The sequence below is a fragment of the Diabrotica undecimpunctata genome, chromosome 9, assembly GCF_040954645.1.
Source record: "Diabrotica undecimpunctata isolate CICGRU chromosome 9, icDiaUnde3, whole genome shotgun sequence".
NCBI lineage: Eukaryota > Metazoa > Arthropoda > Insecta > Coleoptera > Chrysomelidae > Diabrotica > Diabrotica undecimpunctata.
In genome coordinates, this window is record NC_092811.1 from 98,086,318 (window position 1) to 98,099,401 (window position 13,084).

Sequence of the window (13,084 nt, forward strand, 5' to 3'; positions counted from 1 at the left end):
TTGAACAGATCCATAACTTGCAGTAGCAGGTTTCACTTTGAGGTTGGTATTTTAAGGTATTGTTTCCGATTCGTAACTTATTAAAGGGGATAGCAGATAGACGAAGATGTGATCTACGATGTACGAAATATACGAATACATATTCCCGTAAATTAAACCTGCAATCTTGTAAATGTTTTTTCCCGGTGTGGGTACTCCAGATAAGTCTACAATCCAAGTGAATGCGCAGGTATTGAGTCATGTTAGTGTTGTTTATAAAAACTTAAGTTCTACTTAACTAACAAGTGTAACGTTATAAACGTAACATCTTTATTAATTTATATTTAAATAATTATTTCATTTTAATTTCTTTACCCCAGTTTCGTTTTTACTATTTTTTCTTTAAAAAGTAGTTGGCGCCCTCTGTCTTTCTTTTCTTTCTCTTTCTGTGCCGTAGAATTAATATTTGCCTTCTCTCTCTGTCCCGTAGACTAAATATTCTGTTCTAATTCCATCATAGGCATACGTCCTAAGTCATCTGTGCTAACTTCATTTTAATCTCCCTAATCTCCCTGTCAATCAACTTTCCTAACGTAGTGGAAATATAATTTTTTGCCTGTTTCTGAAATTTATAAAAGAAGGCTTCATTTTATGGTCTGCAGAAGTCTCTTGGGATGAGTAGTTTCATTGTAATATATATTCTATAATTCTGACAGCATTTTTCAATATTCTTAACCTCATTTCTTTCTAAAGCACGTTTTTCGATTATATGAATGTAGGAATCGTAACAAAATTTAGCTAAGTTCAATAGTAATTCTATTTCGTTTTATCCTTGCCATCTGCTATTTGTTTAATTGTAATTTGGTAAAATAGCAAGGAAGTTAAACGCCTTTTGATGTTTCTCTAATACAAGCTGTTCCTTATATTTTAGTTTTAGATTTTATTGGCTGTATTATTGGTTTTATTGGAGAATTTATGGAATAACTGCAGCTGTCAAGAGGACACAATCACCTGATTGGGACCAATTGGAACCACACAAGTATAATATGGAACAAATACAGCACAGGAGGACCTAACCATCTAATTAGGAGGCCACACAATCACCCATCGAAGCCATAAGTATCGCCAAATTTATTTATTGTAACGCATTGGCAGGGTTGATTGTTTTTTTTTTATTTTTTTAATAAATATGATTAGTTAAATAATTGTTTTATTTGCTATCAGCTAAGGGTTCATGGTTTAATTCCTAGTTTAAGACAAGACGAATTCACACTTGAGATACTGAGCTAGGCGAAGCATAGACGATAAGCTCCCATGGTTGATTGAGGTATTATTTTTATAATAGTACTTCAATTCTCTTTGCTAGTCTTATCGTTACACAAGAATTAGTCCTCCTCCCTGGCTTAAAGCTCAAAAGATATTCCAGCACTTATACACAGGATACAATATAATTTGATAGCAGAGGCGCAGAACAGAAATAGATGGAAATATCTATAGTAGGCCTATGTTCAACAATAGACAAATTAGAGCTGATTGATGATTATGAGGATGACAGAGAAGAGTGAGAGATTATCTATCAACTGTTACCTTATTAGTTACTTATAATATTTGACAGTTTTTCGATTGATGCGTTTGTTTCATAAATTCAATATCACATATTTTTTTTAATTCCATATCTGTATAATTTTATAAATATCTGTGGACCTAAGAGATCTAATATGTGCGTTTAAATTTTTATTAATAATAATAAATATTTATTATAATTTATAGACTTTTAATATCTGGTTGATGTACTATTTTAATATTACAATTTAGTTGGTATAAATTAACGATTGCAATAAATTTTTATTTGTCGAAATATTTAGTTGCTAGTAAAAAATCTTAATTTGGACTCGATCAAATGTTTCACGTGATGTTCATTTCCGTCATCGTGTCCTTCGGTTTTAACCCAAAAATACAGCTAATGATATTGTTTGTTGATCATCATTAATGCAAATCATGTTCATAATGTCGATAATTTATTTTTTGTATACTTATCTAGTTAATACATGGTACAGACGGTTGTCCTATCTATAATAATGTAATTTATGGTAACGCGTTGGGAGTTTGGGTTTTTAATCGCGAACAAATTTTCAGACAATTTATCAATGTGAACATAAAAATTACGGTTGTATGACAATATTTTTTTAGCACGTTTATCGACGTCAAAACGATACATCCATCATATCCAGACGTGGTATGTAAGGCTTGTTTATTTTTAATGTAGAATTGTTACTTTTATTGTTCCACCAAATTTATTCAGTTCGTCCATGTACACAAATTTAATATACAAGTTTAGAAGTCGAAGTCGTGAACAACTTTAACATGGTATTGGACACAATATATACAGGGTGATTCTTTAATGGTTCTAATGAGACGGTTTAGAAAAACTTTGCATAATTAATATCTGACAATTTAGTATACAAGGTTTTAGGATATGCCCAATTATTGACAACCCTTTCTGGGTCCTGGCTTGTTCTAGGATTTTCCGCTATTCTGTTCTGTTCCTTGCTTTGTTTTTCCAGTTGGTAATCTTAAGTGTTTTCAGATCTTGTTCCATGTATCTAAGTTTGGGTCTTCTCTTTGACGTTCTCCCTACTGGTGTTTGCCTCATATGTTTTGGTGTTTCAGTCTCCAACATCCGTTCAACATTAATTTATATTTAAATGGGAATAAGCCACAATTAAAGGATAAAATACGTTTATTGACGTTTCAATTTCCACTTCGGAAACGATTTCCGAAGTGGAAATTGAAACGTCAATAAACGTATTTTAACCTTTAATTGTGGCTTATTCCCATTTAAATATAAATTAATTTAAAATGCCACAAGAAAATAGCTTCAGAACAATATCCGTTCAACATGGCCCATCCAGCACAGACGTCCGATCTTTATGGATGTTATGACCTCGGGTTCATTGTATGCTGTGCATAGTTCAAAATTAAATCTTCTGCGCCATATGTCATTTATTTTCACCCCCTTATATATGTGTCTAAGGATTTTTCGTTCAAACGTACCTAATAGGTTCTCTTCGCTTTTCGACAGTGTCCATGTCTCTGATTCATATACAAGGACCGGTTTTATCAGGGTCTTGTATATTTTGCATTTTTCTTTTTCTTGTGATGTTAGATCTTAGACGTTTAATTAGTCCATTATATGTTTTATTAGCGATATGTATTCTTCTCTTAACTTCTTCACTGACATTGTTATTTGCGGTAACTAGTGAACCTAGATATGTAAAATTTTTCACGCTTTCGATGTTATAGTCTCCTATTGTCAGGTTCTGTAGGTTTCTTTGGCCTGGCGATTTGGCCTTTCTATCGCCTTAAATGCTTCTATCATCTCTCTTTCGCTTCTAGCTATGATATCAACATTATCTGCAAATGCCAATATTTGTACACTTTTTGTTATTATTGTTCCTCTGGTGTTGACTTTTGACTCTCTAATTACTTTCTCTAACGTGATGTTGAATAGAATACAGGATAGGGCATCTCCCTGTCGTAGGCCTGTTCTCACATGGATTGTATCTGTTAGTGCGTTTTGAATTCGAATTTTGCTTTGTACTTTAAGTGTTTCTTTTACTATATCAATGAGCTGAGTTGGAATATTAAACTCTTTCAGAGCATGGATCAGAACTTCTCGATGATGCTACCATAGGCACTCTCAAAATCAATGAAAAGATGATGTGTGTTTATATTAAATTCACTAGTCTTTTCCAAGATTTGCCTCAAGAGGAAGATCTGATCTATTGTGGACTTCTGCCTGCAGAAACCACATTGATATCCCCCAACTATTTGTTCCGCATATGGTCTCAATCGATCATACACAGTATTTGACAGTATTTTATATGTCACAGTTAGTAGCGTTATTGCCCGGTAGTTTTTACATTAAGGCTGATCTCCCCTTTTATGTAGTGTGATAATTACTCTGGTATTCCAGTCTTGTGGTAGTTGTTTATTATTCCATATATTCAATATTAGTTCGTGTATCGCATTTAATATGGAGTCTCCGCCTTCCTTTATTAATTCTGCGCTAATGTTGTCTAATCCAGGTGACTTGTTGTTTTTCAGTCTGGTAACTGCTTCTTTCATTTCAGCTACTGAAGAGGGGGGGGAGTCGTTTCTCTGGTATCCGTTTGATCCAGTATAATTCTATCATATATATGGATCTTCGTTTTTTCAAACTTTTCTTTGAAAAATTCTGTCCATCTTTGTAGTATTTCACTCTTTTGAGTTACTATATCTCTTTCTTTGTCTCTGCACATTATTGTTCTTGGTTTAAATTGTTTTCTACTTTTGTTCTAAGTTTTGTACTAAGTTTTTGGTAGAATTTTCTGTTTTCTGATGGTTTATTTAGTTCTTCCATTTCTCGGAGTTCTTTTTCTATGTGTTCTCTTTTCTTTCTGCGATGTATTATCTGCGAGCCACTGTCCTTCAGTTGATTTGAGCTTTTTTGTAGACCCAAGGTCTCTTTGGCCGCGTCTTGTATGATGTTTTTACACGCTTCCCATTCTCTGTTTATATCCTCGTGCTTTTGTCTGTTTTCTAGTCTTCCTTTGATATATTCTTTGTATTTTGCCTTTTTGTTGTTTTTTATTTAATATTTTTCAATTTTGGATCCATTTTCTTTTTTAAATATTTCCTTGATAAAAACTTCCTTACTTTAAATATAACACCCTGTATATTATTACGGATTTCGATAGAACAGTTCTTGAGAATGTTATATAAGATTATGCTTCCTTATACCGAGTTTTTTACGAGATACGACCAATTTTATTTTGAAACTGTCGAATTTGGCATACTATCTTTATAAATAATAAAATTTCAAATATTTTGTTGGGTACAATTTTTTTAATATTGTCTATTTTAATAAAATTTAACATTTTGTCTATACCAATAATACATACAAGATGATTCAAAAGGCGAACTTAAAAATTTCTCGATGTTCTTGGATCACCCTATATATGATGAGGTTACTAAAAATAACATTTACTGGGATATTTAGCATTAAATATTTGTATTATGTACAGTTGAAAGTTCTATCTAATAACGTCATAATACAGGGTGCAGGGATAACATAAAAGCTAATAAAAAAATTGTAGGTAACTTTGAGGTTCACATTACAAAATTAGCTAAAATGTTACAAGGTGGTCAACAATATAGTGGCAGAACAAACTTATGATTTTTTAAATCTTCAGTTCCCCATCACAGCAATATAAAGTTTTGTTGTATTATACAGGATATTTACAAAGTTATAACCAATTTTTTTTATAACCAAAAAGGAAGAATAACTATGATCCATCCCTGTCATATTTTTTATTGATTGTCAAAATTTTCAAAAATTATTGATATTGGTAATTTTCTTTATATCGAATACAGGGTGAGTTAAAATACGAGTACATTTTTCAGTAATTTTAAAACACTATGCATTTTATGTCACTATCGAAAAGTTCCATTACCATACTTCAATTTTTACTTAATATTCCCTGTCTAAATTTATTAGTTTAAAGCTATTTGAAAATAAAAATATCTGAGATAAATTCATATTTTTTGAGGGAAATTTGATCTAAATTCATATTTTTTTAGCTAATAATCTGTGTTAAGGTGTCTAAATTTTTTGTGTCAATACATTGAAAATTTTTATAAGTTTTAATTAAACCATGACTGAATTGTCTAAAACTGGCAGTCCAATATAATTGTTTGTGATAAACTTACTAAATAGATAGAATGAATTTTTTAGTGTTGATGAAATGGTAGAGAAGATCTGGATATTGGGGAAATGCAATAAAAATGCGTTATTATCAGTAAGAATTGAGCATGAACGGTATCTTGAGAGGAGAAAACCTACAACAGCAAGTTTTGAAAGATTGAAGGATCGGTTTAACCGCGCTGGTTCAGTTATGGATGAAAAACATGAACGAACAAAAAGTACTATGACAGAGGAAAACCAAATAAATGTGTTGCTGGCAGTTTTTGAAAATGCAAATATCAGTATACGGAGTATTTCCAAAGAAAAAGAACTAACTTACTACTATGTGCAAAGAATTCTGGCAAAAACAGAGTGAACCTTTACCGTATTCAATTGCACCAAGAATTAATTCAGGAAGATTTTGAATAGAGAATAGTAATTTGTGAATGGGCCTTAGATAAAATCAATCAACAGAGATTTCTTCGATAATGTACTATTTGGAGGTGAAACTACGTTTCATAAAAACGGTTCAAACGGTTCAACGGTCTTTTGATTTGAAACAAGAATACCTTTTTGTGTAGAATTGAATGTTATTTCATATTTTTTTTCCTAGAATGTTTATACAAGGCCGACAAAAAAATTATGAGCACAATAATGAACCAATGTTATAGTAGGTGGCGCCACCTAGTGTCAATGGTAAAACTAATATCATTTTCATGTTAAGCATACTAAATAATAGCAAGATACCAAATTTTACTTAAATCGATTAAATAGTTTTCAATACATTCCTAAAAATAATATAAAAAATATTAATGAATCACCCTGTAGAACGAAAACTAGCAACATTTTGCCTAAGCAATTTGAGCTCAAACGCTTTATTTTGATGTCAGTTATCACCCATTAGCTAATGTCCAAATAATTGTGGGACACCCTGTAGTAATGCGAGATTTGATACCACCCAATCAAACAAAGATTTCACACGTACGTGTTTACAACGGGTCCAGGGCCAGATGAACAAATTAGAAAATATAAAGAGAAAAAAATACCAAGAGAAATAATTTTGGAGGTAAAAATTAAAAACTGAAAGCCAATAATCTAAGGGAACAAAAGTTTATTGGGTATATTGAACAATAATAAATATATAAAAAAACAATAAAAAAATTGAAGCCACGTATCTTATTTAGTTGGATATTGTAATTACAAAGAGTCGCACAATAATTGTACTTCCCACAATACTACCCACTTCATGTTTTACTCACTCCTATATAGTAAATTAATGTATGAATGAATAAAAGCAATGTATCTATATTATTAAAATAAACAAGAACAAATTTTCGTTAATAAAGATCTTGGCGGGTGTGGTTACAAACATTTTTTTGAGTTGTTCTAGGATCGACCAATGTTTGGAAGGATTTCTCTGAAAGAGAAAATTTGAGGGTATACCTAAACAAATCTACCGCCCTATTCATCTCATTAAATTAAAGATCTACAATCAGCACGACATGCCATCTTCATGCTGTTTCGTATCTTCTGCGAAACTTAACTACCCTTAGACTTAGAACACTTCGTCTTTGGCTTCTCAAATAGAAGCATGCAGTCAAATTCCCTTTTTAATAGCTTCTCAAATAGAAGCAGGTAAATAGTTCATCTCACGCTTCTCAAATAGAAGATTTCAAGTTAATTTTATTTTATTAAATAGTTAACTTAATTAAATTCAGTCTGCATTTAATATGTAAGTACCTGAAATTATTCTTTAATACAGAAGAAAATCGACAATTTTTGTGCTAATATTTTGTAAATGGTGGTCCGACAAATTACAGGTTTGCCGAATATACTATTAAACTTTGTTGCTCTATAAATTGCATCTTTTAATTTTAAGAACAATTAATATGAACAGTTGTGTATTTTAAGAATATTTTATTTGAACATTTATGTCTTTTATTATCATTAAAAAGGGTGATTTGTTGGTAATTCCGATACTGCCATTTATTTTTGTAAATAATAAAATAAAAATATTTCTACCGGAAATCTTATTTTAATTACTCTCTTTTTAATTTTACTATTTACTACACTATTAATAATCCGCAATTTTGCGACCTATTGGCCGCTGGTTCTTCGAGAGTTGTATCCATTTTTTATCTACCAAATGTAGGAAGGTGAGAATACAATTTTTCAAATATTTGCTTTTAAATCGTAGAACCAGCTACCTCTTCCTTTCCCCTACAGAGTTCATGTACAGTATGTGGAAAAATAAGCAATCTAGTAGAGAGTAATTCAAATGTCAAACTCTATTTAGTTGACAGAAAACATTGATGATTCCTTCAATATGATCTACAGACGGTATTATTATTGCCTAATAACAATTAATGGGCAATATATTGGTAGCGATAGCGGCCACTTCCGATAGATGTATCATCTTTACGTTGTTAATGTGGTAACGTCGCAGCTTAGAACAGGATAACATAAGTACTTCAATAAAACTTCAATATTTAAATAGTAATTTACTTACCTAATATGAGATGTAGTTTGGCATCCGTCTGGAAGGCATAGTGTAAGGTAACTAGGAAGGGATTGTCGCGGACGGCCTCGAGAACTTGTCTTTCGGTTTTAGTGTGCTCAGTCGTTTTTTTCTTTTGGACTATCGTTGCCTTTTTCAGTACTTTCATGGCATACAAACGGCCGTCATCGGAACCGCCTCGTTTTCTAACTAGGAACACTTTACCATAAGCTGAAACAAAATAAACAACTCAAATTTGGGTTCGGATTTAATTCAAAATAGAAAAAAAAAACACTATGAAGTTATATTCATGCTTACAAATACAAATTTGCATTTTATAGGTTGTAAAATATGTGCCAAGTTGAGATTTTTTGAAAATGAAAGAAAGAGTTTTTCTGTGATGTTCTATGATTTTTTCGCACTCAGTATAAGAACCACACAAATGAATTCATTCATCCAGAAAAAGAATGAAACCAATCAGATCTGAAGTGAATCATCTAATTGAAGGCAATATAATTAATAGGAAATTTAACGATTACTATTGATGTTTTTTTCCTTTCTTCCTTACGTTTTTTATTATCTTCTATTTTCTGTATGATTGACTTATTTACATGGCGCCGACTAGTACTTTGTAGTTATTTATGCCACTTTTAATATATTTATTAATCTGTACGACACTAATAACATTGATGCTATGTAAGAACAAGAATAGAGAAAATAGAGGAACTGCCAACCATCGAAGAAGTACTTAAATAAAGCAGTTAAGTCTTTGGCTAAAAACAAATCAGAATGGATCAGAAGGAATATTAAAAAAAGAGCTTTTTCAATTATGTAAATTACATTCACCAAAATTTGTAAAAAAAATACAAACTAAAACATTTCAAGACATAATTTAACCCCACTAGTCTTCAGTATCAAATTCATATTACTCCAAATAAATACTCAACCATTCAAAACCAATATACTTCAAATATATGCCCCAACTGCAGATAGGAAATATGACGATGAAGTCGAAAAGTTCTATGGTAAAATCCTAGACATCTTCCACAAGCTTAATAAACATAAAATTTTATATATTAGAAACGACTATAATGCAAAAATTGGGAAAGGTCGACGAGGTCAAACTGTAGGTCAATAAGTCCCTATGCTCTTGGGCAACCTAACGATTGAGGACAGAGATTGTATGAATTTTGTAAAGATAACGACATTGTCATTGCAAACACCTGGTAACAACTACCCAAGCGACGCCTATATACTTGGAAAGTCCCATTTGCCTACTTGTAAGTGAGCGCTTCCGAAATGCCACCAAAAAACTCACTACATTTACAGAAGCAGATATTGGATCGGATCATTAACCCCTTGTGGCAGATAAGGTAAGGTTAAAAGTTAAAACGACAAAAAACAAAAACCAATATAATTAATTTTGACAATATAAGCATCAAAGATAACATTAAAAAAGAATTTAACAATAGAATAACAAACATTGGAGAACAACTAGAAGATCCAGAGCAACTCTGGAATGAATTTAAAAACCAATTACTCAATAATCAATAATCATCATTCTGCAATAATCATCCCAGTTTAGAACTAAGACAAAGAATGGTTAAGTGCTATATTTGTTCTGTACTATTGTATGGAGCAGAAGTGTGGACACAACTAAAGGATAAAGTATGAACATAATTGAAGCATTGGAAATGTAGATTCATAGACGGATGCTGAAGATACTTTGGATAGCAAGAAAAACTAATAAGGAAGTACTAAGGAGGGTCAACAAAGAGAACTGTTAAACACTGGAAAATGTCTTAACTGGCACATATAGTGAGGGGAAATCAATATAGAATACTGACCGTTGAAGACAAAATAGAAGGCCGTACAGGCGAAGGAAGAAAACAGGTTTCTTGGCTAAAAAACATTCGTGGCTGGACTCGGTATCGAATGCAGAACAATTATTCCATGTGGCAGAATATCGAGAAGCCTTCGCAATGGTGATCGCCAACGTCGGATAACTCTGATATGACACGTGAAGAAGAAGTCTTCAGGAAGATCTTTGACTTTGTATTAACATATCGCTAAATGTGGCTTGACACGTATTTCCTTTAAATCATCTACCAGTTCTCGGGTGAACAGGTCTATAAAGTTTTGTATATATTATATAGTATTCAATATTCGCTTTTGCTGTAAGACTATCTGCTGTAGGTACAGTTATTATACAACTATGTACAAAATCGCTCATTTCACTGTGTTGTAAAATACAAAATGTGATCTAATAAAGCAGAAGAAATTATTTGCAGACCAATAAACTTAGTAATTCTCTTTTTTAATTTTTTAACTCTACTACCCACTTTAGGCAATTGCTCTAAATCTTTTTACCGTCCTAAAATAGTCGTTCACCTATTGAGATGCATATTTGCTAATGAAAAACTTTTCAAAAGTACGTTTTGTGTAATTAAACACAATCAAGAGTTTATGAATATACATATTATTCAGCAAACTTTAAACAATTGTAAAATTTATCGGCTTTTTCATATAAACCTTTTGTTGATGTGCAAACTATCATTTAAATAGCGGATTTTCTACCTTCAGCAAAAACCATAGATACAGTTTTTCAATTATTTTAAGTGTAAGGTCAACCTTGAAGAGTTTTAACAAAAAAAATCCTTGACCGGAATGTTGCTTGCATCTATTTAGGTGAATAATAGTGTCGATAATGGTAAATTGCAAACGTTTATCGCAGATTTTCTATAATTAGAATTAAAATGTCACAACATTCAGTAGATATTAACGGTATGAATCAAATAACTTTGCAATGACAATGATAGATGTCTTGTTGAGTTTGGTTATCATTGCGGCTACCGCGAACACAACTACCAAGGTAAAAAGAGACTTACAAGACTTAAAAGAAGGAGCTAATGGAATATTCAGAACGAATTCGTATTTATGAAATCACACTGCCCGCAGAAAATAAAATCTGGTAAAGCACCTGGGTTTGATGGCATCCATCCATAGTTCTTAATATAACGTGGTGCATACAAGAAAAAGTGCCTTGTAATGTTCTACTCTGATATACTTCACTCAGGCAAAATTCCTTTCTCACTTCATTGAGCAAAGATCATTCCAATTTCGAAACCGAGAAAACCAAGTGAGAAGTCACAACACTACCGCCCATAACTATAATTAGCACGGTTATTATTAAAAAAGCTTCTCCTCAATAGAATGAATCACAGGATACTTATTTAAAAAATATCCCTACTAATGGATTCTTTTGTCCTTAACGAAGCTGTACGCACTAAGTATGGTCACTAACAACTTTGATGTAAGCCAGTTTTCAAAAGAAAAAAACAGCAGCAGCCGCCGATCATCTACAACGACTGAGCAACGGTTCCTTTGGGTCAAGTGTATCCAGGGTCCTGGGCCCAATTCTTAGTAGTTCAGTCCACTGACTATGGTAGTTTTAATTTGGAGCCCAACGTGTGGGGCACATTTTCGTGTAACACTATTATTTTAGTACCCAGAACGAAGGGCTCGATTCGGTTAAACACTAAATTTTGTTACCCAAAACGTCAGGGAAATTTAAATTTCAGTGTTATTTGTTTTTCAGTATTATTCCAGCGTTTATTTCACGCTAATTTGGGCTTCCAGAGCGTGAGATCTGTCTTTAATAATTTTTGGCTAAACATAGGATGATACGTCGATATATTTTTTTATAGTAACAATTTTACTTTTCCATCATACAATCATTACTTGTGGATTATCTTAAAAGAAACGAATTAGATTACACCTTGTTTGTCTGAGTAGGTGCTAGGCAAATATATTTTTGTTATTATCGTGATTGTCTGGTTTTAACTGTTGATTTGTTGACGATAAAGAACGGTATCGTGACAATATTTTTTTGTCTAGTAATTTTAAATCTTTGTGTGACTATAGAAATAAAAACAGCACGGGCAAAACAAGCTACGAAAGCACTCCATGGAGTATATGGAACAACAGTTTAACCAAAGAAAACAAAAAAAGGATCTTTCAGAGCATAGTTATGAGTGTTACCCTATATGGAGCAGAAGTATGGCCAATGAAAACATCAATATGAAATAAAATAAGAAAAGATGAACTGGACTTTATGAGAAGATTTCTACAAATTACTAGAGCTAATAGAAAGCTGCTAAAAGCTTACTCTGCAATGTGTGCCGGATGGCATGATTCGCATGGCCGGATTCGAGCAACAGTGTTGCTATGCTATGTCATGTGTTTAGAGATGAAAGATATGAATTACTCCAAATCATATTGGAAGGTCAAGTACACGGCATAAGATCAGTTGGAAGACGCCAGAACTCGTGACTGAAAGACCTGAGGAGATGGTTTGACCGCTCATCCACAGAAATCTTTCGTGCAGCAGTTTCCATAGCTACAATTTTGGATCGCCAACCTTCGAAAGGAGACGGCGCAATAAGAAGAAGAAGTGTTGCTAGCTGAGTCGAGTCCATAATATGGTATTAAGGTTATACACATGGATGATATACATATTCAGTATACTCATAAAAGCGCCCTCCAAATAAAAGCGACATTACGGACTCATTTTGTTTTAAGATTTGTAGCTATTCTATGATACACACAATTTTTGTAACAGATTTGTGTAATAGGACGAAGTCTCTAGTTTCTGATTTAACAAAATTTTAGTAGAAAATAACAATCAGTTAAAAAAAATACATGAAAAACATTACGGACTCCGTATACTGAGTTAATTGTGTATGGTCAAAACCTAAATGCAGAATCCGCAATGTTAGGAGAATATATAGTCCGCCTAGAAAGTATCCGGAAAAAAGAAAGCAGAATTATAATTTTGCGGTATTTATTTCTATCAATTGAAATATAAAATTTCAACAAATAAT

The 13,084-nt window shown here is 32.4% G+C and overlaps 1 protein-coding gene across 2 annotated transcripts in view; it reads right to left on the minus strand.

Annotated features, from left to right (window-relative positions):
• LOC140450305 (ribosomal protein S6 kinase alpha-5-like) overlaps positions 1–13,084 on the minus strand; it is a 422,483-nt gene that overhangs the window by 254,441 nt on the left and 154,958 nt on the right. For both annotated transcript variants that reach the window (XM_072543860.1, XM_072543859.1), the window contains exon 3: positions 8,214–8,432. In XM_072543860.1, the coding sequence (XP_072399961.1) occupies positions 8,214–8,432 (219 nt within the window). The remainder of the gene's footprint in view (positions 1–8,213; positions 8,433–13,084) is intronic.